Here is a 22,501-nt window from a genome sequence, read left to right on the forward strand (position 1 = left end):
ATCAGAGAATTTGGGCTTTTTTTTTTCTTAAAAATGACTACAGTTAATTGTTGTCAAAATAGTTTTCTGTCAATCAACAAATCAATTCATTGAATAATTGTTGCAACTCTACAAATATGTGCAGAACTAATTACACTAACACTCCCATTAGGCTCAGCTATACTTTGTGTATGGTGGTAATTTCCACATTTTAGCATGATAATAAACTCAACTAAGATGGTGAACATTGCAAACAGTATACCTCCTCAATATCAACATGTTAGCATTGTCATTGTTAACATATTAGCATGTTGGTGTTAGCATTCACCTTAAAGAGCCTCACAGAGACGCTTGCGTGGCTACAAACTCCTTAATCTTGTTAAATAAGATCTTCTAACAAATGAAAACACTTTGTTGTGGCAGCAGATGAAAAAGTACAACAATACTTAAAGAGCAATGAAGTAATGTCTCTTTTTGAAACTCTAATGGCAGACAGCTGTAATTCTTACAATTGGAGAAGGAGAATGTCAACAACACCACCCCCCTCCTTCCCCTGCTGCAGTGGACACTGTAATGTATTCTGACTTAGATAAACGATACCCCCTGCTGATGTAGATAAGGCATTGGCAGACAGCTGTCCTCTACCTCTGACCTTGGTATCAAACGGGTTCCCAAAATCTACACGGGAGACCACCTTAGCCTGCTTAGGGAATCACTCTAATTCGGGCCTATTTAGTCAGGAATGCCTGACAGCTGGATTACAATGAAAATGTGTGGGTGCAAATAGGTGTAGGAGGTTTGAAAGTACTCCAAGATGACCCTTTAACAGGCTATCTCTGGAAGAGGCCCACTCTGTCAGTTGAGGGCACTTGCCCAGTTTTATAGGGCGGCTTCAATGCCTTGACCCTAACATTTTTTGCCAATTCAACACAAGTAGTAAACCTTTCAATCAGTTATACTTATTATAGATTTTACACTGAAATTATGTCTCTATCACAGGTGCATCAGATTCATTTCAATCAAGAGATCTAAACCTGTCCAAAACTGTTAATTAATAAACATTGCATGTTTGAGCTGTTTCAGTATAAATAAATGTACATCTCACGTCAGCCATATCTCAGGGAGGTGTCTTCTTACCTTAAGGAGCCAACCAAAAGACCTCAGAGAGTGCAAGTCAGGAATTCAGAGTGTATAAAAATACAAACCAGTTTTATTTGTTTTTTACAAAAATGAGTATTACAAAATGTAAAAAGTTAAATACAATAACTTGAAAACGAAAGTTAAAAAGGAGAAAAATTCTTCCTAGTATTAAAAGGAGTCAAAAAGGCAAGAAGGCAAAAAAGGGCAAGAGAAGCAGCGAGCCTCCAAAAGCTAAAAAGGTCAAAAAGCAAAAAGCCTCAAGACCTCTCTGGCCTCTTTTATATCATGCGTTTTGAAGCATCTACATCTAAAAATCCATGTACGGTCACCAACCAGAACATCAGCAAATTATTGGATCATTTTTGTTTGCGTTGCACAACACAATTCTTATAAATCTAACAATATAAGATATTTTTAACATGATAACAAACATGAAAAACAAATTAATTTGTTTATCCTGTTATCAAACAAGTTGATCTGCTTTGGACCCGGAGGCAGCAACGCAATTCCCTGTCTAGTCTAGAAAATAGAAGACGTCAGTTGAGTATGCAGTTTACACTGCTAAATGAATGTGGTCACATGCGGCCCAGACCACTTCCGAATGTGGTCTGAGTGATCGGATCTCAATCTGTCCTCAGTGCGTCTTAGGTGTGTTTACACCTGTATTTAGAGCTGTCCACACAAACAAGTACAGAAACCACAGCTCACTTTGCGGGCCACCAGCTTCCTGCTGATCTAAGCAGGGGTGGTAACTTGCACTTGCACAAAAGTTTAGTTTAGTAATTCAGCTCAAATGACAGCGTTTTCTATCACGTATTAGTTTATTGTCAATTTTCATTGGGTCTTAGCAGAGAATTATTTTAGAGGAAGGTTTGGGTGGAGTGTGTCTCGGGCATACTACAACACATACAGCAAAGTCACATTTTTCTCCAACAGTTAGGAGAAAGCAAACTAATATAACCATTATAAATACCGTAATAATAAAACTTTGTGGTCTGTCTTTTGAGTAGAGTTAACAACAAGGTTCCTCAGCATTTATAGCTAAAATATTCCGCAATACTGTGTGTTTTTTACTCATTTTCCTCTATTACTGACAGTTCAAGCAGGTGGGAGGAAACCGAGAGTCTGGAAAATCCAATAGGAGGAGGTTTGTTCCAAAACACAATCCAGGCCAGTAAGTGAATTTTGAAAGCAAGAGCTGCAGTATTTGTCCATTGATTGATATTAATCAACAACTTGATCTACGCCCAGTACATACTTTATGGTCATCTTGTGCTATAGGGAAGTAGAAACTGGACTTATTGTTCCCTAACGGTAGTTTTGCATGACTTTGCATAATACTTTCTTAGAGTAGCTTCTTGTTGTTAGAAGCTGTTGGTTTCAGTTTGTTAGACTAAGTTCAAGAGCTGAAACAATTAGTGGAAAGCAATTTAATTTAAAAAATGTGATAATAGTTTAAATCATTTTTTAATCAAAAAGGTTAAAAGTTCACGGATCCTATTTTCTCAAATGTGACAGTTTGCTGCTTTTTCTCGTCTTATATGACAGTAAATTTATCCAAACATGCTATCTGAATACATCACCTTGGTTTCTGGGCCAATTTTCACTATTTTCTGATGTTTCAGACAATCAATGAACCAATTCATTGATTATTAAGTGACGAAAAGAAGTGATAGTTGCAGCTCTAGTTTGTGGTCTTTATTTCATGCGTTTACCAGCAGGGAAGTTTCTTAAATTCCCATTTATTGCGCTCGAGGATGCTCCGATATCCAAGAATTTAAAGCACACATTATAATGCTGTATATGCATCCAAATTCACATCATTCTTTACACAACATCCCTGTATCCATGTTGTTTGTGTTCAGGGTTTCACCAAGGACACTTTGCAAAACATTCCCTGCTTTCATCTGCAATACCACACAACAACAACTTAAATACAAAGGCCATGAAATATTCAAAGACATAGATTTCTTTCCTCAAGCAAGTTTTCAGTTTCGGCAAGTTTCAAGTTATATTTTCATACAATTTTGTGATAAACTGAAAGCAACTGCTACCTGAACAGTACAAAATCTTTAAAGTCAGCAGGAAGGCCCTTTTTAAAGAAGCATGCAGTTAAGTGCAAGACCTCACAGGCTAAATCCGTACTCGCCTTATCATGTTTTCCAAGCCTTCCTCGGGCATTATCTCCTGCTTATCTGCCACTTTTCCATTTCATCCTCCCTTCCCATCTTTACTCCTTCCAAAGACCCTTTCTCCCTCCCCGCTGCTGTTCTCAAGCTGCTATTTTGTCTTTCTCTTTCCTGTTTCACTTACATCTCTTCAGTAATTTTAACTGCGTGCCAAATTTAAAATATATATACAGTATAGGATTTTGAGTGTGTTTCAGTTGATTCACATCACCATCAGTTGACTGATTGCTCTTGTGTGTAGTGATTAAAAAGTGTGTGTGTGTGTGTGTATGTGAGGGGGGGGGTTTCGTCCTCCAGCAGGAAGCGTGCTGTTCAGAGAGGCTTTGATCACATTAACTTCATGTCTATTGAGTTAGGACGATTCAGACGCTCTGCTCCCTCCACTCTGTGTCTTCCAAACTGTAAAATGTGCTACGTGGTGAGCAAACCTTCCTTTGTAAATATAAACACAGTTTAGAAAAAACTCTTACCTAAAACTACTGGAGATAAGAGACCAGCTCAGATTAAACACCAATCAATGAATTTGCGGACCATTTGTTAACATTTGGAAGGATGATGCAGGAGTTTGTATCATCATCCATCATCTCTCATTTTCTAGTCATTCTGTTTGGTCTGAGGAGTGTTTTTACATCTCAGTGCTTCTTTTCCTTTCTTCAGTTGGTCTTATGTATCCACGTCCTTGGATGAAAAACAGATTCCAGAGAGCAAGATAATCCATCAGAACAAACACAAAACCTTGACCAACCTTTATTGTGTTTTATCATGCCTGAGTCATTTGTCAGCACTGCTTTCTGTCCTTCACTTTATACCCACAGGAAGTAACAGAAGTTCTCTTTCAGGAAATAAAAACATGTTGCTGGGCGAACTTTATTGTCAATTCAATAGAATTTATTTCAAGCTTGAAGCTAAAAATGACAGATAACTAGTCAGCGTTAAAGAAACTAATTGTACCACAGCATGTATAGTGTAATAAGTGAGAAAAATTAAAGGGTCACTCCATCAATTTAGTATTGCACTTCCATATAGTTGGGGGACTCACAAGACATACTTACATACATTATGACTTTCAGTCTCTAGTGTGGGTTAAGCCCCCAAAAAACACTCCTACAATTTTCATGATGCAACTCATTGGACCTTTGTTGACATCATCAGAGTGATTTTTTATTTTTATTTTTATTTTTTCAAACTTTGTAAAGCTATTTCCAGGGCCACAGAAGACATATGACTGTTTTCATGGGATAAGTAAATAGTACTCCTAATCTGTTGATCTGGAGTGTCCCCTACAGTACAAATACACAGCAGTAACATAACAAGTATTGAGGTTGCTTGAGCCTTTAGAGAGGCACATTTTTTTTCATCTTTGTTTTCACCTTTTGTTTTTTCTAAAATTATGATTTAACCTAACATATCTTGGAGTCATTTTTCTCAAAGCTGCATTCATTTATTTCTTCGGGGGTAGCAGAACAAACTGAAAATACAACATTGACATTTATAACCTTATCTTGTTAACTTATCATAGCAAATGTTTTAGTTACCAGTTTGCCTGTGAACACATTAAGCAGACACCGAGCAATATTAATATTCATTTGGAGTCATGTGTTTTTGGCCACCTTACAAAAATAAGCCACATTTTTCACGGAGAAATATCTGGCTGTTTAGCTGTTAAATACTCCACTATGTTCACGAGCTAGTTACCAACTCCGTCTGTCTGCTGTTTAGTGCTGGGCAGCTAACGTACAGTGGGTTTAACTTCATCGTTCCTGCTGTGGCTGGCAAAACCAAAACAATAAGCTAAAAGAGGCTAAAATGCTTCATAGAGCTGAGGCGAAATGCAGAGTGTGTGTTCTTCACCAGGAGTGACCCCTTTCACATCGCATGTCATTTGATGCATTGTTTATATAAAAAATATTGATGAGTGCAGCTTTAAATTTCTATTTTGCCAGCATTCATCTGCTTCAGTGAGTTAAGTCATAGACATGCTTCCCTTTTCCCCTTATTTGGTCATGAATTCACAAGCTGATACCTGTGATAGTCTGAAATCCAGTTTTTTGGAAACCTGCAGATACCCTGTCTGAATCTGCAGAGCAGCTTGGAAAATATGCTCCCCATTTCTGCTGTCAACAACTAGACAAGTCCCGAGAAATGCTGTCTGACTCCCGGAGCTCACTGTCATGATTTCCTTTTATTGAATTTATTTAGTAGCCCTCCCTCCCCCTCTCATCTTTTTTCTCTGTAGCTCTCTTTTAACAATATGCCAGTAATGCAGGGGAGAAATCAATGGAGCTTTTCTTTTCTGCCTTTCTCTAATTGGTTGACATAGCTGGTTATGTAATGATTGATGATGTAAGGCCCAGGCCTAGGTGAATGAGGGGACTGTTCACCTTCTCTGTCAAGTTGCACCGGTGTCGGCCTGTCCTCAAATTGGTGTTGCCATGGTAATGCTGGTTCTGAGAAAGTCACTGATTCTGTGGTTTTTTTTTAATTTTGTTTTGGGGGTTTTTTTTGGGGAGGGGGGGCATGGTTCTTCAGGGGTGAGGGAGAGGTGATGCTAAAGGTGAGACTAAAAAACAAACGTGTTTTTAAATGATACTCACCTCTTACATTTGTGTGTGTGTGTTCTTGCGCATTACTCTAAGTTGGGTATGTTTCTGTCACTGCAATCAGTTCAAAGACTTAACCAAATCTCTCCTGTCCTCTTTCTCTCCCCAGGCGTTTTACAACCTCTGCTGTGCTTCCTCTTGAGTGCCCCCGCCTTCTCCCTCCCCACCCTTTGACTCCACCTCTTCCACCATGTCCTCTCAGGCCACACCCATCCATGGGGCACGACCCATGACCCCTCCGCTGACCTCTGCGGGATCCCCAGCTCCTGCCGTTTCCCCACTGACAACAGGTAAAAGTGCATTTTTCAGATGCTCTGATTGGCATGTAGAATAATGTTAAATATGAGTCAGCAGCTAGTTGGCTTAGCTTAGCATAAAAACTGGCCCTCTGTGGAGGTAACAAAATATCCCTACCAGCAACTTTAGAGGTAACTAATTAACAGGTTATACCCTGTTTGTTTAATCTACTCATTTGTAAATCAACCGTTTGGAATAATCCATTACATTGTCATATAAATAATGTATTGTTTTGTTGCTATATTACAGAGCCCCGAAGCAATTTTTGGGAATATTTTTTTCTGAAGGACTTTTGAGTTTCTCAATAATTTTGCTCTCCCCCTGATCCAGAACAGTTAATGTGTTGGTCCGGTTCTTGAGAGAGTTATAATACACTGCCAGATTAGGGTAGCGCTCTGCAGAAACAGTTATTGAAAGGCCGAGCTCTGACAGTAAACATCCACTGGCTTTGACCACACCAGCTGCTCCGCCTGGCTGTGGGTGGAGCAATGGTTAAGCTGTGGCTGTGACTGTGGACATGGTCATTGCTTGGCTACAGATACAGTTGTGGATGTTGCTATGATGCAATGAATATGGCTACAATAGCTGTACTTTGGCTCTTCACTGCTCCTATTAACATTAACCAAGAAAGCATCATAAAGTCTGACACTCCGGATTTGAATCCAGTGCTTCTATCAGGTATGACATATGTTTTATGATACACCTTACAAGTTCAGGAAGTGCTTCACTTCACTGCACTCACACAACCCCTACACGTAGTGTCACAACTATTAAAAACTAGAGTGTCACAGCCTTGGGTCATCATAACAATCAACGCTAATTATTACATAATTACAGCAATGGCCTATAGTCATATTCATAGTGACAGCCTGTCGGGATTACAGCCATGGCAGCAGCATCATAGTGTAGACAAGTAGTTTAACCAGCCTCTGCCAGCTAGTTGCAGTGATACAGACCTGCAGCTGACTAGCCACAGCTGAGGGTATGCACACTCGCACTGTGGTCAAACCCAGAGGCTGTAACTGACACATAATACTAAAGCTGCAACTAATTATTATTTGTGTTATTGATCAATCTGTTGATTGTTTTCTTGATTACTCGATTAGTAGTTTGATCTATGAAATGTCAGAAAATGGTGAAAAATGTCCATCAGTGTTTCCCAAAGCCCAAGGTGTTATCCTCAAATGTCTTCTTTTGTCCCGACCAACAGTCTATAACCCAAAGATACTCAGTTTAGTCATAGAGGACTAAACATAACAGAAAATATTCACATTTAAGAAGCTAGAACCAGAGAATATTGGCATTTTCTTCTTAAAAAATGGCCCAAAACTGTCATTCGATTATCAAAATAGTTAACAGTTAATTTTCTGTTGATCGACTAATTGATTAATTGACTCAGCAATCATTGCAGCTTTACATATACATAATTCATAATAACTCAGCTTTTATGAGGGTTTTCACATTAGTTGTTCTCAACACCCAGGTTTGGGGAAGTGATAAGACAAAGATAAGATGCGTCTTCTGCCAAACGTTTCATGTTGGCAAATTTTATGATGATGGTCTTTGGCCTTTACATGAAGTAATTTTAAAACAATGAGACTTATGAAAGCATTGAGCCTCCTCAGTCAAAGCAAAATAACTGTCTTTGACGTATTGATGTCTTTGTCATAGCATTCTGTTGGGATTTTATTTATGTTTGCTTTTGGGCGACATCATGTGTATCGGAGGCGGTCTGCACCCTCATCAGGCCACCAGTGGGAGATGGCAGCAACAATGAGTGCAATGCAGGGGAAGAGAGAGAATAAAGGAAGAAATCAGAATATTATGTAATCACATATTTCCTTAAATACAGAGATAGTACTGTACAAAGACAGTCATGCTGTAAAAATTTATACTAGATGTGCACACTCTTAGTCACTGTACTGGGGGGACTGTCTGATAAGTGAGTACGTGGAAGTGTAGTGCAGAACCAACACACAGCAACGTATCCATACCAACATGTGTTATTTGTCATGATGTAACACACTGTTTTGTCCCATCAGATTCTCTGCGGCCTCCAGCCTACAGACACAGAGACCGCTCACCCTCCCCCATGAGAGGCTACCTCATCCCCAGCCCTCTGCCCACACGCAGAAACAGGACCTGCTCAGCGTGAGGAAGCACACACACACACACACACACACACACTGTACAACCACACGGGATGAAAATGCTTTATGAGCCAGTGGAGTACGATTAATATTAGCTGGTGGAAATATTGAATCTCAAGTTAAAGGCAGAAAAGAAACTCTCATAAACTTTCTCACTGAGATGCTCTTGTCCCATTTGATATCTACTGTGCAGCTTGTTGAGAGAAAGACCGAACAGGCAGAACTCGTCAAAGCATGTTGTGGCGCGGTTCGCGGTCAGTGGGGGAAGTAGGAATGTGAGGGAAAACAGCTGCTGGAACACTTGGAGCTCTGCACATTTTTACACAGATACACACCTGGCCAGTCACTGTGGAAAGTGGGCGGATTGTCCAGTTTAGAAAGTAGCAAAAATTGAGTGACACAGATCTTAATTTTAAAACATTATTTTTCACTTAGCCATTTAATGTATTGACATTATGTGAAAGACCTTAGAATAGATACAGTAATAGATTTTTTTCACAGAAGACATTTTGATATGTGACAGTAGGAAAAGCACAGGTATAAATTGTCAAATTAATGATGGCTAAATTCCATTTAACTGCCGCAGTTTCAGGGCGGTGGTGTTGCACATGCTGGTTCACTGTCACACTGTCATGACTTACTGGGACACTTGAATAGAGCATTGTTAATGTTATTAGTAACACCTGTGTTACTCCTACTATGACAAGTCAAAATGTCTGCTGTGAAAAAGGCCTCTCCTTGTTTTCATCGTTAATGGCGGAGTCCACCTTTTCCTCGTAGGATTCAGAGTGTGGACAAGAGATTCATGGGAAGCCACACATGCATGAATTGGTTTTACGTAATACATACGGCAACATTTAGTCTTGAGTTTAGTTTATCTGTTTGCACCCCCTGGCTAAGTTGCATATTGGTATAAACAATGGGATATGTTGAATTTAATACATTTCAGTATAACTATGCTGGACAACATTCTCCAATTCTCTTTATTAAAATAACATGACGTGATGAATCCTCTCAGCCCACACGAGTGGCTCTTTTTCTGCTGCATATCTGACAGATTAGCTGCTCAGGGCGCAGTCCTGCATGTGTCCAATTTGCAAACCTGCACCCACCCCACACCCACAAAGCTCTGTACCAGAACTGACCCATTACCCGCTATTATCTCTAAATCAAATCCCACCCCGCCCCAATCTGTTAACATAAGTCCTGCGATCTGACCCAAACCCATGAGTAAACACATAGGCAACATAGTCATCTCACTTAAGAGTGTTTTATTTTAACTTGTGCAATTTGTCAACAGCCTTTGGCTAAACTTATGTCTGATCACATTGCTGATATTGGGATATAGAAAAACACCACTAACTGGGTTATGGTCTCTTTGTCCTCCTTTTTCTTTTGAAAATATTTTTATATTAACAATAGATAAAATGACTGTGTAATGTGAAAGGTGTCACCCATAGTGACAAACTCAGCACAAATTATCACCAGACTCCCTTTAGATCCACAGAGCTTTTTAGCCTCTTTTAGCTAATTGTTTTGTGCTTCTGGCCTGCAACTCCACTCTACTTATTTCCATCTGACGCAGGCAGCTGTTTTCAGCACAAAGAAGCTCTGAAAAAATTCACTGTATGTTATCTGCTCATCACCAAACAGCAGACAAAGTTAGCAACATGCTAGCTGGTGAATATAGCAGAGCATTTAGCAGCTAAAGAGCCAGAAATTTCTCTCGGGAGTTGGTGGAAACCAAACCAGAGTTAAAAGGAGAATAAGTATTGGACTTACATTCATCAAGTTGACATGAACATGATTCCAAATGAATGATACTGTTCGTATTATTATTATCATTATTATTATTATTATTATTATCATTATTATTATCATTATTATTATTATTAAGTGTTTGCTAGCATGTTAGCCATAAAAACTCTATAAAGGGATATGTCAGTTTTGGGTTTTTTTAGCCTGTTCCGCTGCCCCCAAGTGGCCAAATAAATCTGTTAATGCAGCTTTTAGGACTTCTATTGTTAATTAAATTGTGAGAACGTCCTTGTGCATTTAAAAGCCACATTACAAATGGACTTTTCTCTTGTATACAGTCATATCATTGCAAGTGTTTGAGGTGAAAACAGGAAAACAGAGAAAATTAAATGCTAGCCAATCAAAATGCCGTATTTTCAGTAACCGGTGGATCAAGATATTGTAGTGACCCACTGACATAGTTGGACGCTCTTCAACACTAAGGCTTTCTCTCTCTCTCTCCCTCTCCCTCCTCTGTACAGGACGGCTCGTGCATCAGAGGGTCCAGTGTTTAGTGGTGTGTGTAAATATTTTTCCCGCTCCAAAGGCCATGGCTTCATCACACCATCCGACGGGAGCCACGACATCTTTGTCCACATCTCAGAGTAAGCGTGTGTTTGTGTGTGCTGTGAGGATAAATGTGCTTGTGGATAGGTTGATGCATACAAGCGTCATGGGGAGTGTGTGTGCTCTCATGAGTGTAGGGAGGTTGGACATGCAGTGGCATGATCTTGCATTGCTGTCCTTATGAGGGTCAAATGTCCTTTCAAGTATGGAAAGAAGGGGACATAATTCAAAAAGGGAATCTTTTTACCTGCCATAATAAGTTCTACTGACAAAGTAATTTATATGTGTGTATGCACACTCACACACGAGGGTTCACTGAGGCTGTTCTGTGGGTGAAACTTGAGGATGAGTGTCTGCTTTTTCTCATTGTCTTTGATGAGGTGATGTGTGTATGTGAGTGCTGCTTTGGTTTTAATCAGTGACATCACTCTACGGCAGTGTGTAGGAGTAGGGGGAAACACACACACAAACACACACACACACACACACACAGGGATGGCAGTAGCTGCATAAGTGTGTGGGAGGACAACAGAATATCTGATGACCTTCACGACGGTGCCTTTGTTATCACCCACAGGCTTAAAACACATAGACGTCAGCGGTGTTTACACACACTCCCACTTAAACATCTACATAGACAAGACAGTGCAGCACAATGTATGGTGTATAACAGGACAAAATGAAGCTATTTTGTGTGTGTATCAGTGCAGGTGGGTTTGTTGTCTTCCCAAAGAGTTATGCTTCATCTTCTCTAAACTGGCAAAATTGGAAAACAAAGTGTGAGTGAAAACGACATTGTAATCCAGAGAGATTTTTGTAAATATCTCTATCCACACTAAAATGCCAAAACAAACATACTTCCTCCTCCCGCTCTTTCATTTGGCAAACAGCTAAACTGTGAATTACGGCCAACATCTGGAGCAGCAGAGGCCAACATATCCTGACTTTTAGTCTCCTGTGTGGGTCAAGCTTCAAAAATGCTGGATCCTACAATTTCCATAATGCATCTGGACAGCATATTTCATTGGCTCATGAATGCTTCCAGTTAAACTGCACTGCTACACTGAGACACTGATGAAATAACTATTTTATGAGGGTGAATTTTGCCACACAACTCCTGTCTGGTCGTTGTTTTCTTGTGAATTTCAGCTGCAAATGTGTGCATGTAGGGTAAAGCAGAAGAACAATCAGATTAACCAGAGATCAACCTCAGAATCACCAAGTACAATCTTTAAAAAAAAACAATAACACCAACACTAAGAGGGCAGGAGGAGACAAATGAGCCAGTTCAGTATATAACCATAACCAGATTTCCACTGTTTTATCATTTTTAACTTTTTGATCTCCTTCAGCATTGAGGGCGAGTATGTGCCAGTGGAAGGCGACGAGGTGAGCTACAAGGTGTGCTCCATCCCTCCCAAACACGAGAAGATCCAGGCAGTGGAGGTGACCATAACCCATCTCAACCCAGGAACCAAACACGAGACCTGGACAGGACACGTCATCAGCAGCTGAATGCTGAGTCTCGCAAGGGGGTCAATGAGGACGGCGGGTGGGGAGATAGAAGAAATGGGGAGGGATGGAAGGGCCAAGAGGAGGGAGTGGAAAATAGGGATTATTACCAGGTTTAACACTCTGAGGCAACAGGGATACATGGTGAAGAGACACGGCTGATGTAAAAGTGTAAATCAGAAGGGAGCTGAAAATCTTAACAATCTCATAGTTTACTTATGTTGAAAGGTTGGAGGCTTCCTCTGCCCTTCCCGGGAAATGGGCGACTATATTTTGGAAAAACATACAGTTGCTTTGACTTGTATATGAATAGATTTATGATTAAACTGGAAGAGATGTTTATCATAGACAGACTTATAAGTTTAGGTTTCTTTGCTTAGATTTGTAGACACCCTGTGTTGACCTTTGTTTTGCTTCATCTGATGAGGTAATTCATTTGAGTTGCAATAATTTGCATTTGGAGGAGTTTTGTATTACGATATGTTCAGTTCAACTTTGCAGCATTTGAGATTAACCTCCTGTGGTCACAGCAGAACTAATGTAGGGAGTGAATGTGAAGAACACATGCAGGATGGGAAAGTTCTGCCAATGCTGCCCCCACATTACAAGCACATTGTCCAGCACCATGGGGTTATTTTTTAGGTATACACAGGGGTTAAAGTTGTCAGGCACCAGGCCTGATTTCAGGCAGAGAGCAGGTTTAAATTCATGTAATACTTAATTTAATACATTGTACACATTTCCTCCTGGACAACTTTTCAGGCTCATCTTTTCTTGCTTTAATCCCTGTATACAGTGTGTGCCTACTTTTATCCAGAGAGCTTACATCTCTGTTTGTGCCTACTTATTCCATCTATCATCTGTATTTGATCATGTTTGGGTGACAATATGAGTGAATTAAAGCATTTTCATCTGCTATATCTGAGTGGATTGTGCTTTATTTAATTTTTGGATAAAAGTCCTTGGCAAAGTCCACCTAAAATGCACAGGTGGCTCAAAAAGTATGCAGCTTGTCTGTTTTTGTAGTTGTTATAATTCCCATTCCATTTTTATTTACTACTTTTACTTTCTCAGAAAATAAGGTTTTTGTATCACTCTCCAACCTTTCCATAAGTGGGTCAAAAATTACTCAAATGCATTTCCTTTGAGGATTTATATTGTAGGAACATTTTTGTGTAAATCAGTTATTTCTGTCAGGTATCTACAGTATACTCAACTTTCATTAGCATCACCACTCAGCTATGTTATTTTACATATAAAGACAGTTTTACATTTGATACATAAAGTATCTTTTTTCAGAAAAATTGCTATTATTACTATTATGTTGAAGAGAATCTGCTGTTATAGTCACATTATCATACTTTTAGTTAGCTAACGTTACTGAGGTTGTGGATGTAGCATAACTAAGTAGCTTAACTTAGCAGATAAGTAGCATATTTTAGAAAAATAGACTACTGTTATACTATTTGCTAGTTAATTTAATAATTTGATAGGTATACCTTTAATAGACCTATTTATTGATGACATATTGTTAATAATTTTACATTTATATATATTGCATGCAAAAGTTTGGGCACCCCTTGACAAATAACATATATTGATTTTTCTTAATTGAAAAGATGTAAATACAGCCTCTAGGATATGGAAAAAAAAAACTATTTTCAGCACAGATACTTTTATCTCATAAATTGAACAAAAATTAAAAGATAAAAATAAAAACATCATGGTGGCATTTGCACATGTTTGGGCAGCCTAAGAGTTCCAAAGTCTCAGATTCTTTTTACAAGCTCTCAGACTTTAATCAGCTCGTTAGGCCTGAGGCATATCAACAAATGTCATTAGGAAATGTCAGCTGGTGCCAATTTCAAAGCTTTACAAATACTCTGACTCTTGAAACCTTGTGTGAACTCTCAGCAACCATGGCTTCCTCTAAGTAGCTGTTATTGATGCCCACAATGCAGGGTAAGTCTACAAGAAGATAGCAAGGGGTTGTCAGTTTGCAGTTTCCACAGTGTGAAATGTAATTAAGAGATGGCAGTTTAGGGCAACTGTGGTGGTCAAGATGAGATCTGAAAGATAAAGAAAACTCACAAAGAGAACTGTTGGTATGCTGGTCAGAAAGGCAAATCAAAACCCCACACAAGACCTTCATGGAAGAGTCAGTGGAAGAAAACGTTGCCTGAGTCCTCATCATAAAATCCAACGTCAGAAGAACTCAACATTTACAGAAACCTGATGCATTTTGGAAACAAGTGCTGTGGACTTATGAACTTAAAATAGAACTTTGGCCATAACCAGCAAAGGTATGTTTAGAGAAAACAAGGAGCAGCATTTCATGAAAAGAACATCTTGCTAACTGTTCAGCATGGGGGTGGATCTATCATGCTTTGGGGTTGTGTTGCAGCCTGTGCCACAGGAAACATAAATACCAGCAAAGTCTGGAAGCAAACACCACACCGTCTATAACAAAGCTGAAGCTGAAAAGATGATGGTTTCTACAACAGGATAATGATCCTAAACATACCTCAACATCCACCATACACTACCTCAAGAGACACAAGCTGCAGGTTTTGGAATGGCTCTCACAGTCCCCTGACTTAAACATAACTGAAAATCTGTGGTAAATCTTAAAAGAGCTGTGCATGCAAGACGGCCAAAGGATATTGCAGAACTAGAAGGCTTTTACAAGGAAGAAAACAAATACAAGAAGTGAAAGACTTTTAACTGGCCACAAAAAGCGTTTGCAAGCTGTGATATCTGCCAGAGGGGGGGTTACTAAGTACTGACTATGACTACACATGCCACAATGATATATATTTTTTGTATTATTTTTGCTCAATTTATGACATAAAAAAGTATCTATGCATTGTTTGCAGAAATGTTGTGTTTTTTGTTTGTTTGCATATCATAGAGAAGCTGTGTTTACATCTTTTCAATTAAAAAATCACCAAAATATGTTATTTATCAGGGGGTGCATACAACTATAGGCCTATATGTATATGTGTTCTGTATTTCTTTACATGTAGTATTAACATGGCTGTTTGCTAGATACACATAAGACATGCACAATAGACTCTAGATGAGGAATCAGTGATAGGTTAGAATCTGACATCTCAGATAAAAATGACCCCAACTATCACTAAATAGTCACACCTCAGCTTACTAAGGAGCATGTCACTCTTCTACACATGAGAAGTCAACTGGAAGGCTGAACCCCAACTATCAAACCACAACACAGGAGAGAAGCAAACCTGGTCAAGTGAAACTGTGCCAGATAGGTAAGTCACACCTGTTTCCCAACTTATTCAAGGCACTTAATTGTAATATTAAAATTGGTGATGAATAGTTTTGCTTCTCTGAAATTCAGTGTCACACAGTATGCATGTTGCAGTGAATCTGTTACAATAAACAATCTGCTGCCCTCCTCTGTCCACATTTATCTACTACAGCTTGACAAGCAGATACTGTATTTCCTGCTCACAGTCCTTCATCATTTCAGCTTCTCTCCCTCCTTCTATCAAAGTGCATTATTCACATCAATACCTCTACGGGAGCAGGACTGAATTGTTGTATGAACCACAGCAGTTCAGTGTCACACAAGTTCATTGATCCCCAGTGGTAGAGATGTCTGGATGGAGCAGGCCCAGAACTGCAGTGTTGAAAAAGAACTGACAAAATACTTCTTGGGATGGCTGTTTCCTCATAACTAATAGTGGTAGTGTTAATAGTTGTATATTGCTGCTGTTGGATTTGCCTACAGAGATCAATAGATAAATAGACATACAGTATATAGTACTAATTTTACTATCAATTGATAGCTCTAAAGAATTATACTATACTATCAGTAGTATCTGTATTACTCTCATGGATGCATGTGGAGTTGTACTTCAGAGAAAGATAATCATTTTAATTTCTGATTTCTTTTCTATGATCACTTCATTTTAAAAGTATTCAGTAAAATCAGGCCAACAGTCAAGTCCATACTGACCTACCACTTCCAATGAAATGTTTTTTTTAAAAAAAACAAGACACAGCTGTATTTTTTTTCTCAGTTTAAAAACTAGTGCAGTTGATGGCAAGTAAAACTTTGTATCTCTGTTATTTGCTTTTGTTCACCATAGAAACTCTTAGTGTAGTCGTGTAGTTAGTGTGCAAGTTGTGTTAGGTTGGCATAGAAAGAAATAGTTGTTAATCGTGTCAGGTTGAGTGAGAAATGTTGAAATAAGAGAATAAACCTGGTTTAAATCAAGTGTTAGTAAATAGGTTTAACATGGGCCAGGACTCAGGAATGTTCATTGTTTTGTTATTTCTTATAATTCATTTAAGAATAAAATTGATTTATAACACTGTTTAGGATTGTATCTGGGGTCATTTTTCCCATTAGTAAGTGAGGGCTGACAAAGTTACTGCTAATTTTAATACTCATTTGGCAGCAAATGATATGATCTGTTTTACAGTTTGAGATTAGAGAGTTACTTTATTGATTATCTAAACAGCTGCCTGCTTCATTTATGGTTGATTGAAAGAACAGTTTTTGTGTCCTTGGAAAGAAACGTCATCAACACAGCATTTCTGTTAGACTGACACATGTTTGTGTTTGTGAAGAACAAATCTGCTCTGGTGCAACAGGCTAAAGTTGTGAGATTAAAACAGTGTTACAATTCACACATTTGAATTTAATTTCTGGTAGGTTTCAACAGCATGCACTGTTCAAACAGCATGGTACAACCATGGTTTTAATGTCTCTCCTCATGTGGGGGCAGTATTAGATGGAACAATGTTATATTCATTGGGGTTTACAGTTTTCATTTTGTTATCTAAAGTAGATTTGTGAAAAATGATGTAAAGTGTAATGTAAAGTGCCACTGGCTAAAACGATTTTATTGGTGCATTCTTTAAGTCAAACCTCACATCAAAGGCAAAATACAGAGCACAAGGACCAGAATGTCAAATGTTTTGAGCCGTCTACACCAAACTTGAAGAGTGGTGGGATGTAAGTACATTTACTCAAGGAGTTAAGTGTAATACTTCACTTGTACTTGTACTTCTTAGTCCACTAAGAGGTTTTCCCCACTGTAATCATTCCTCCTGTTCATACTGACTATTAAAAGATACTCTTCAAATTTCAAATGTGCTTTCAAGGTAAGTGATGGGGGCCAAATCGAGGGCGAGTACGTGCCAGTGGAAGGCGAAAAAAATTTTTTTTCTTGATTTGACTCATTTGGACGAATGAAGCTTTATATTAGCTTCAGATAAACTTTTAAACACATTTTTGCACAGGAGAACTGTGGATTTTGTCCCCCATCACTTATATTATAAGTGCATTATGAAGGGATCTTCTAATGGTCAGTATGAACAGGGATGATTATGGCAAGAAAAACCTGTTTCAACGTTCATTTGGGCACCTGACTGTTGTTTTAAGAAATTGTGAACCTGTCCTTTAACTGTATAGCCATAATAAGCCTAGTAATGCAGCTTTACGTTGCTTTTAGCTGATTTGGCCAGCAGATGTCGCTGAATCTCCATGTTGTAACTGAACGGCCACTTAAAAACTGTCAAACAGGCTGCAGAAGTCAGTCAGCTTTCAAAACAAGTAACCAGTCTGTTTAAACAGTGAGTCACAGGCTGCTTGATAGGCTGCATGAGGAAAACTGGTTGTTGTTTGTTGGTCTGTTTCCTTAATGACAGTAAAATACGTCCTACAGTAGGTCAGTGAGTGACTCGGTCAGTGAGCTCTGAGGTCAAATGTTAAATGATACTGTTGACCACCTGATGGGAGAACCAACTCTAATACACCTGGTCGGATAGGGGATGGAGGGAGGAGAGGATGGAAAGAAGAGTGTGATGAAAGAAAGAAAGACAGGTGAGGAAGAGGGTATGGAGGAGGAGGAGGAGGAGGAAAAGACAGATGTAGGAGAGAATCAAGAAGGTATGAAGAGGGTTGGAGAGAGGAAAAAGGCATCAAAAAGAGGAGAGAGGAGGACGAGAGAAAGGACGCAGAGGAGTAGGGGTGAGGAGGAGAGAGAGGGATGGAGGAAAACAGATGATGGGAGGGGGGAGGAGGAGAGGGAGGAGCAGAGGAGAGGCAGGCACTCAGTCTGTTCGCTCGCAGGAGGAATCAGCAGCAGCAGGACAATGGACTGTCTCCACAGCGGATCCTAACGGCACCGGGCTGCTTCCGACAGACTGGAAAATCAGGTATGAATGACGGAGCGAAGCGGCGCTGAAAGACTCAGATGGTCTCAGTCTTTGACATTGTTCAGAGTGCGTTAAAATCTGCTGTTTGTCTATCAAAGAGGAGAGGCTGCAGGAAGGAAGCGACGCGGCGCAGCGCAGCGCAGCAGACAGACACCCAGCAGGGCCTGCCACCTATAGACATGCCTCTGAGTCCTAAACCTGCCGGTGACACGTAATAACATAGACACAACTATGACTGTTTACTGCTAATGTCGGTATTTGCTGTTTTGTAACGACGTGATTGGAGAAACACACATCCGGAATGCCCGAACCCCATTCTCTCTGCTTCTAAGCGCGTCACACCAAACTCCGTAACAAAACTTGCTGTTTTAAATATCTGTGTTTACCTGCAGAGAAAAACACCTCACATAATGTGAACTAAGACTTATTCTGATCCACCGAGGCTTTTTCGCATATTCGGCATTGGAGTGATTTATCAAACCCATCTTAATCCAAATTAAAATCCAATCTTGATGCGCGACCACCGCGCACGTCGCCTTCCGCTAAGGTGTATTTTGGCGGAAGGGGACTACGGGGGCAACACGCGAACCACAAATAATAGTTGATGTTTTAACTGTAGTTGACGCTGCACTGTGTGTTATTTGCACGCCGAATTAATGGTTGATATATAATGATTCACAGTAGCTGTTTAAAAATATTTGGTTATGCTTATATTTGCTCGAAAAGCAACGCCACAATAAAGACTATGTTTTTGAATGGAAGTTAGGAGCGAACAGCATATGTCGGGTATGCCAACAAAGCTTCTTTCTAGCCAGCAGCAGCAGCAGCAGCAGGAGCATGCAGTGTGTGTCTGCCAGAATGAAGCTCTGCACTAGGCCAGGCCTGGGAGTTTCCTTCACAGATGCAGGGATTGTCGTGTGAATAGATGGAGTCATTGTAGTTGCCATAATGTGCCTTCTGTTGAATATTATGTGTGTGTGACGCACATTGACACGCAGTGATACAGAGATGCTGTGCAGGCATGGAGACTTGCATTAGTCATGTCTGTAGGGGCATCTACATTAGTGGCTGCAGTGTCTGTGTTGACCATACTGATGAATATGCACACACACACACACACACACACACACACACACACGCACGCACACACAAACAAAGACAGGTGTTAGAGTCCAGACCAGATATACACAACGACGAGACAAGGTCATTTTTTTTTGCCATAACTACTCAAACGCTTCACACATCTTCACACCGGTCATTGAGAAAAACAGAGGCTCAGCTGTTTGTGTGTAGTGTGGCCTGCATTTAGTGAAGGGAGAGGCTGTTCAGGGGCCTCCCATCAATAGATTATCAATCAATAGTCATTTACCTCCATATGCTGAGGATTATTGGTGCAGGTGGGCAGTGATTGTGATGTGATGTCTGTCATATTTTAGGTTACAGGAGGTGAATGATAGATTTACTGCTTATCTGGAAGGTTTGGGTAGATTAAGCTGGAAAAATAATAATTTCACACATGTTGATTTTAACAGAAAATGAATCAGATTAGTTCATGTAAAACCCAGATTGTAATAAACCAGCATCATCCTTTTCATTTATATGTTTTGGCCAGGTAAGAGTGATGCCGTTCATCAAATGCATGAAAATGTCTCCATCCTCAAACAAGAAAAGTGTGGTGCAGCAGTTTGTTGGGACTGAGAACGTAATCCCAACCAAATCGCAGGAAGCGTCCCAAAACGGCAAAGGATTATGGGTAGCAGAGAGACATACGCAGTTGTTGTTGGAAAGATGAACAGAGAAAAAAGAAGTTTTGGCTGATGCTCATGTTGTATTTAGCTATTTTTTCATTGATTCTTAACTGGTAGGAGCAGATAGAGGCGGATAGTCAGTCATGCTGAGATGAAGTCATGGAGAGATTTGGTTTGTTTGATCTGTGCGTTTCAGCTGTGTGTTTATCAGTTAGACCAGGAGCTACTAGATTCATCTTAACAATAAAAGGCAAAGGCCAAGAGCTGTTTTAGCTGTGTGTGTGTGTGTGTGTGTGTGTGTGTGTGTGTCTGTGTGTGTGTGTGTCTGTCTATCTTTATGGAGGCGCCTGTAAAGGTTATTTGCTTTACATTGGATTTGCTCACTTAAGTTCACATGATCTGTGTGTGAATCTACTATTTGGCAAGACACTGTCACAAGACATAGTTGGGTTGCACTTTGTGTGTGTGTGTGTGTGTGTGTGTGTGTGTGTGTGTGTCCCACCGTGGTCAGCAGTGCCATCTGGAGTCGGTGTGTGGAGCCAGCCAGGAACATAAACGGCCTTTTCTACATTTTTCAGAATGCAACAGTGTGCAAGTTTAGACTATTTTATTCAGCTAACCATTTCTTGGCAACATCCAGTTTGTTAGTGTTGCCATGGAAAAGGATGTAAACTACCAGACAAGCAGCAACATGATCCACTATGTTTTATCCACTTTCATTACAGATGCGTATTACTGCAGTGTTTGCACTGGTGGTTGCTATACTGACGAATGAACAGAGATTAGGCTCAATTTTCGGAAATTAAAGACTGATCATTATTGTTCTTTTAAAGCAAAAATGTCATACATTTCTTTCTAGTTCTAGCATCTTGGTTATGAGGATTTGCTGTTTGTCAGACAAACGAGCAACTTGAAGACGTTACTTTGGGGTCTAGAAAATTCAAATGAGCATTGTTCACTATTTTCTGACATTTTATAGACCAAAACTTTATCAATTAGGCCTAATCAAGAAAATATGTGCAGATTGATCAATAACGAGAATAATATTTTTTATTATAGATGAATCTGCAGATAGTTTAAAGATGCGCTCCACAGATTTTACACAGGAAGATTAGTTTACTTGTTAAGGAGTACTATGTAACCGGTCCTTTGTGGTTCTATAGGGAGCTTTCTATAGTTTGAGAAAATAACCCTGATGATGTCATCAAGGTTATCTCACATTAGGCTTGTTTTGAACATTATAATGTAGCCACATCATTCCTTTACTGGATGTTCACCATGGAGTAGCTGACACAACCACAGGTCTGAAGAGCTACTGGAAAATGTCACTGTCATGTACCAATTTGTTTTGGGCAATCTGTGGTGAACTTGTAAATTTCTGACTGATGAGGACCAACCAAACGCACCATTAATTTATGATGACATCACACGATGCTGTTACAGGACACCACCATGTCAGTCTTTGGTCTGAACCAGAGTGGAAAATGTGACTCTAGTTTTTCTTGTTTTGACTCAAAGAGACAAATTGCAAGGAAAGGCTGTACTTCAGATTTGTGTTTGTTCTGTATTGAGGAGTGTCCAATTACTAAAATGAAGTAGGCTACATGTTGTATCATTGTGACAATTTAACTCAAACTGCAGTCTCAATCTTCACACCTCAACTGTGAATTGTCGCACAAATCCTGCAGTCTGACTCTGTTGGGAAAATGACATGTGTCTCTGGTTCTGTCCATATTTGATTATCTGAGTTACAAAACCATTTATTTTTCATTTAACATTTAAAATGGCAAATGGCTACACCAGTGTTTTATTAGTGGCCATGTTACTTAGTCCTGTTTGCTGTGGAGTTCTGCTCACCTATTGGAGATGAAGTTTGCGTTTAGGCAGGTGGTTCTCTTTGTTCATGTCTCCTAATGCTAATTGTTCAGTTTTTATAGTTACTGCCATAGACTATAAGGTTGTTTTTGTTCCGAGTAGTGCTCCAGTTAAGGAATATCGATATTTGCTTTCTTGCCCTAAAGTTAGATGAGAAGACACCACTCTCAAGTCTGTACGATAAACATGAAGCTAACCCCAGCAGCCAGTTAAGCTAGCTTAGCACAAAGACAAGCCTGGCTCTCTTCAAAGGTAACAAAATTTGCCTACAAGCACCTTTTTAAAGCTCACTAATACTGGAGTTTTATTGTCACCGTGAGGTTGCCAGTCAACTGGTGGAGACCCCACAAATACACTGTTCCCGCCCAAGAATTGGCCCATAAACTCCCATTACGGGGCCCCTCAGGGTACAGTGCTTTCTCCTTTTCTGTTCACCCTGTACATATTGG

At 39.7% G+C, this 22,501-nt stretch overlaps 2 protein-coding genes and 1 long non-coding RNA gene across 6 annotated transcripts in view; all 3 read left to right on the forward strand.

Annotated features, from left to right (window-relative positions):
- carhsp1 (calcium regulated heat stable protein 1) overlaps window positions 1–13,149 on the forward strand; it is a 33,047-nt gene extending 19,898 nt beyond the window's left edge. For all 3 annotated transcript variants that reach the window (XM_044331863.1, XM_044331865.1, XM_044331864.1), the window contains exons 2-5: window positions 6,018–6,198; window positions 8,248–8,356; window positions 10,635–10,757; window positions 12,072–13,149. In XM_044331863.1, coding sequence (XP_044187798.1) covers window positions 6,099–6,198; window positions 8,248–8,356; window positions 10,635–10,757; window positions 12,072–12,234 — 495 coding nt within the window. In that variant the 5' untranslated portion in view covers window positions 6,018–6,098 and the 3' untranslated portion in view covers window positions 12,235–13,149. The remainder of the gene's footprint in view (window positions 1–6,017; window positions 6,199–8,247; window positions 8,357–10,634; window positions 10,758–12,071) is intronic.
- A 969-nt stretch (window positions 13,150–14,118) lies between these two features.
- On the forward strand, window positions 14,119–16,453 carry LOC122967719. Its single transcript, XR_006398662.1, has 3 exons — window positions 14,119–14,193; window positions 15,390–15,509; window positions 15,681–16,453. It is a non-coding gene; the product is annotated as an uncharacterized LOC122967719 (long non-coding RNA).
- Window positions 16,454–18,309: 1,856 nt separating this feature from the next.
- Window positions 18,310–22,501, forward strand: part of LOC122967024 (neurabin-2-like) — a 36,691-nt gene continuing 32,499 nt past the window's right edge. For both annotated transcript variants that reach the window (XM_044331389.1, XM_044331390.1), the window contains exon 1: window positions 18,310–18,429. The gene's annotated coding sequence lies outside the window, so the exon portion shown is untranslated. The remainder of the gene's footprint in view (window positions 18,430–22,501) is intronic.

This window comes from Thunnus albacares, chromosome 17, assembly GCF_914725855.1.
Source record: "Thunnus albacares chromosome 17, fThuAlb1.1, whole genome shotgun sequence".
In the NCBI taxonomy this organism is placed as follows: Eukaryota; Metazoa; Chordata; class Actinopteri; order Scombriformes; family Scombridae; genus Thunnus; species Thunnus albacares.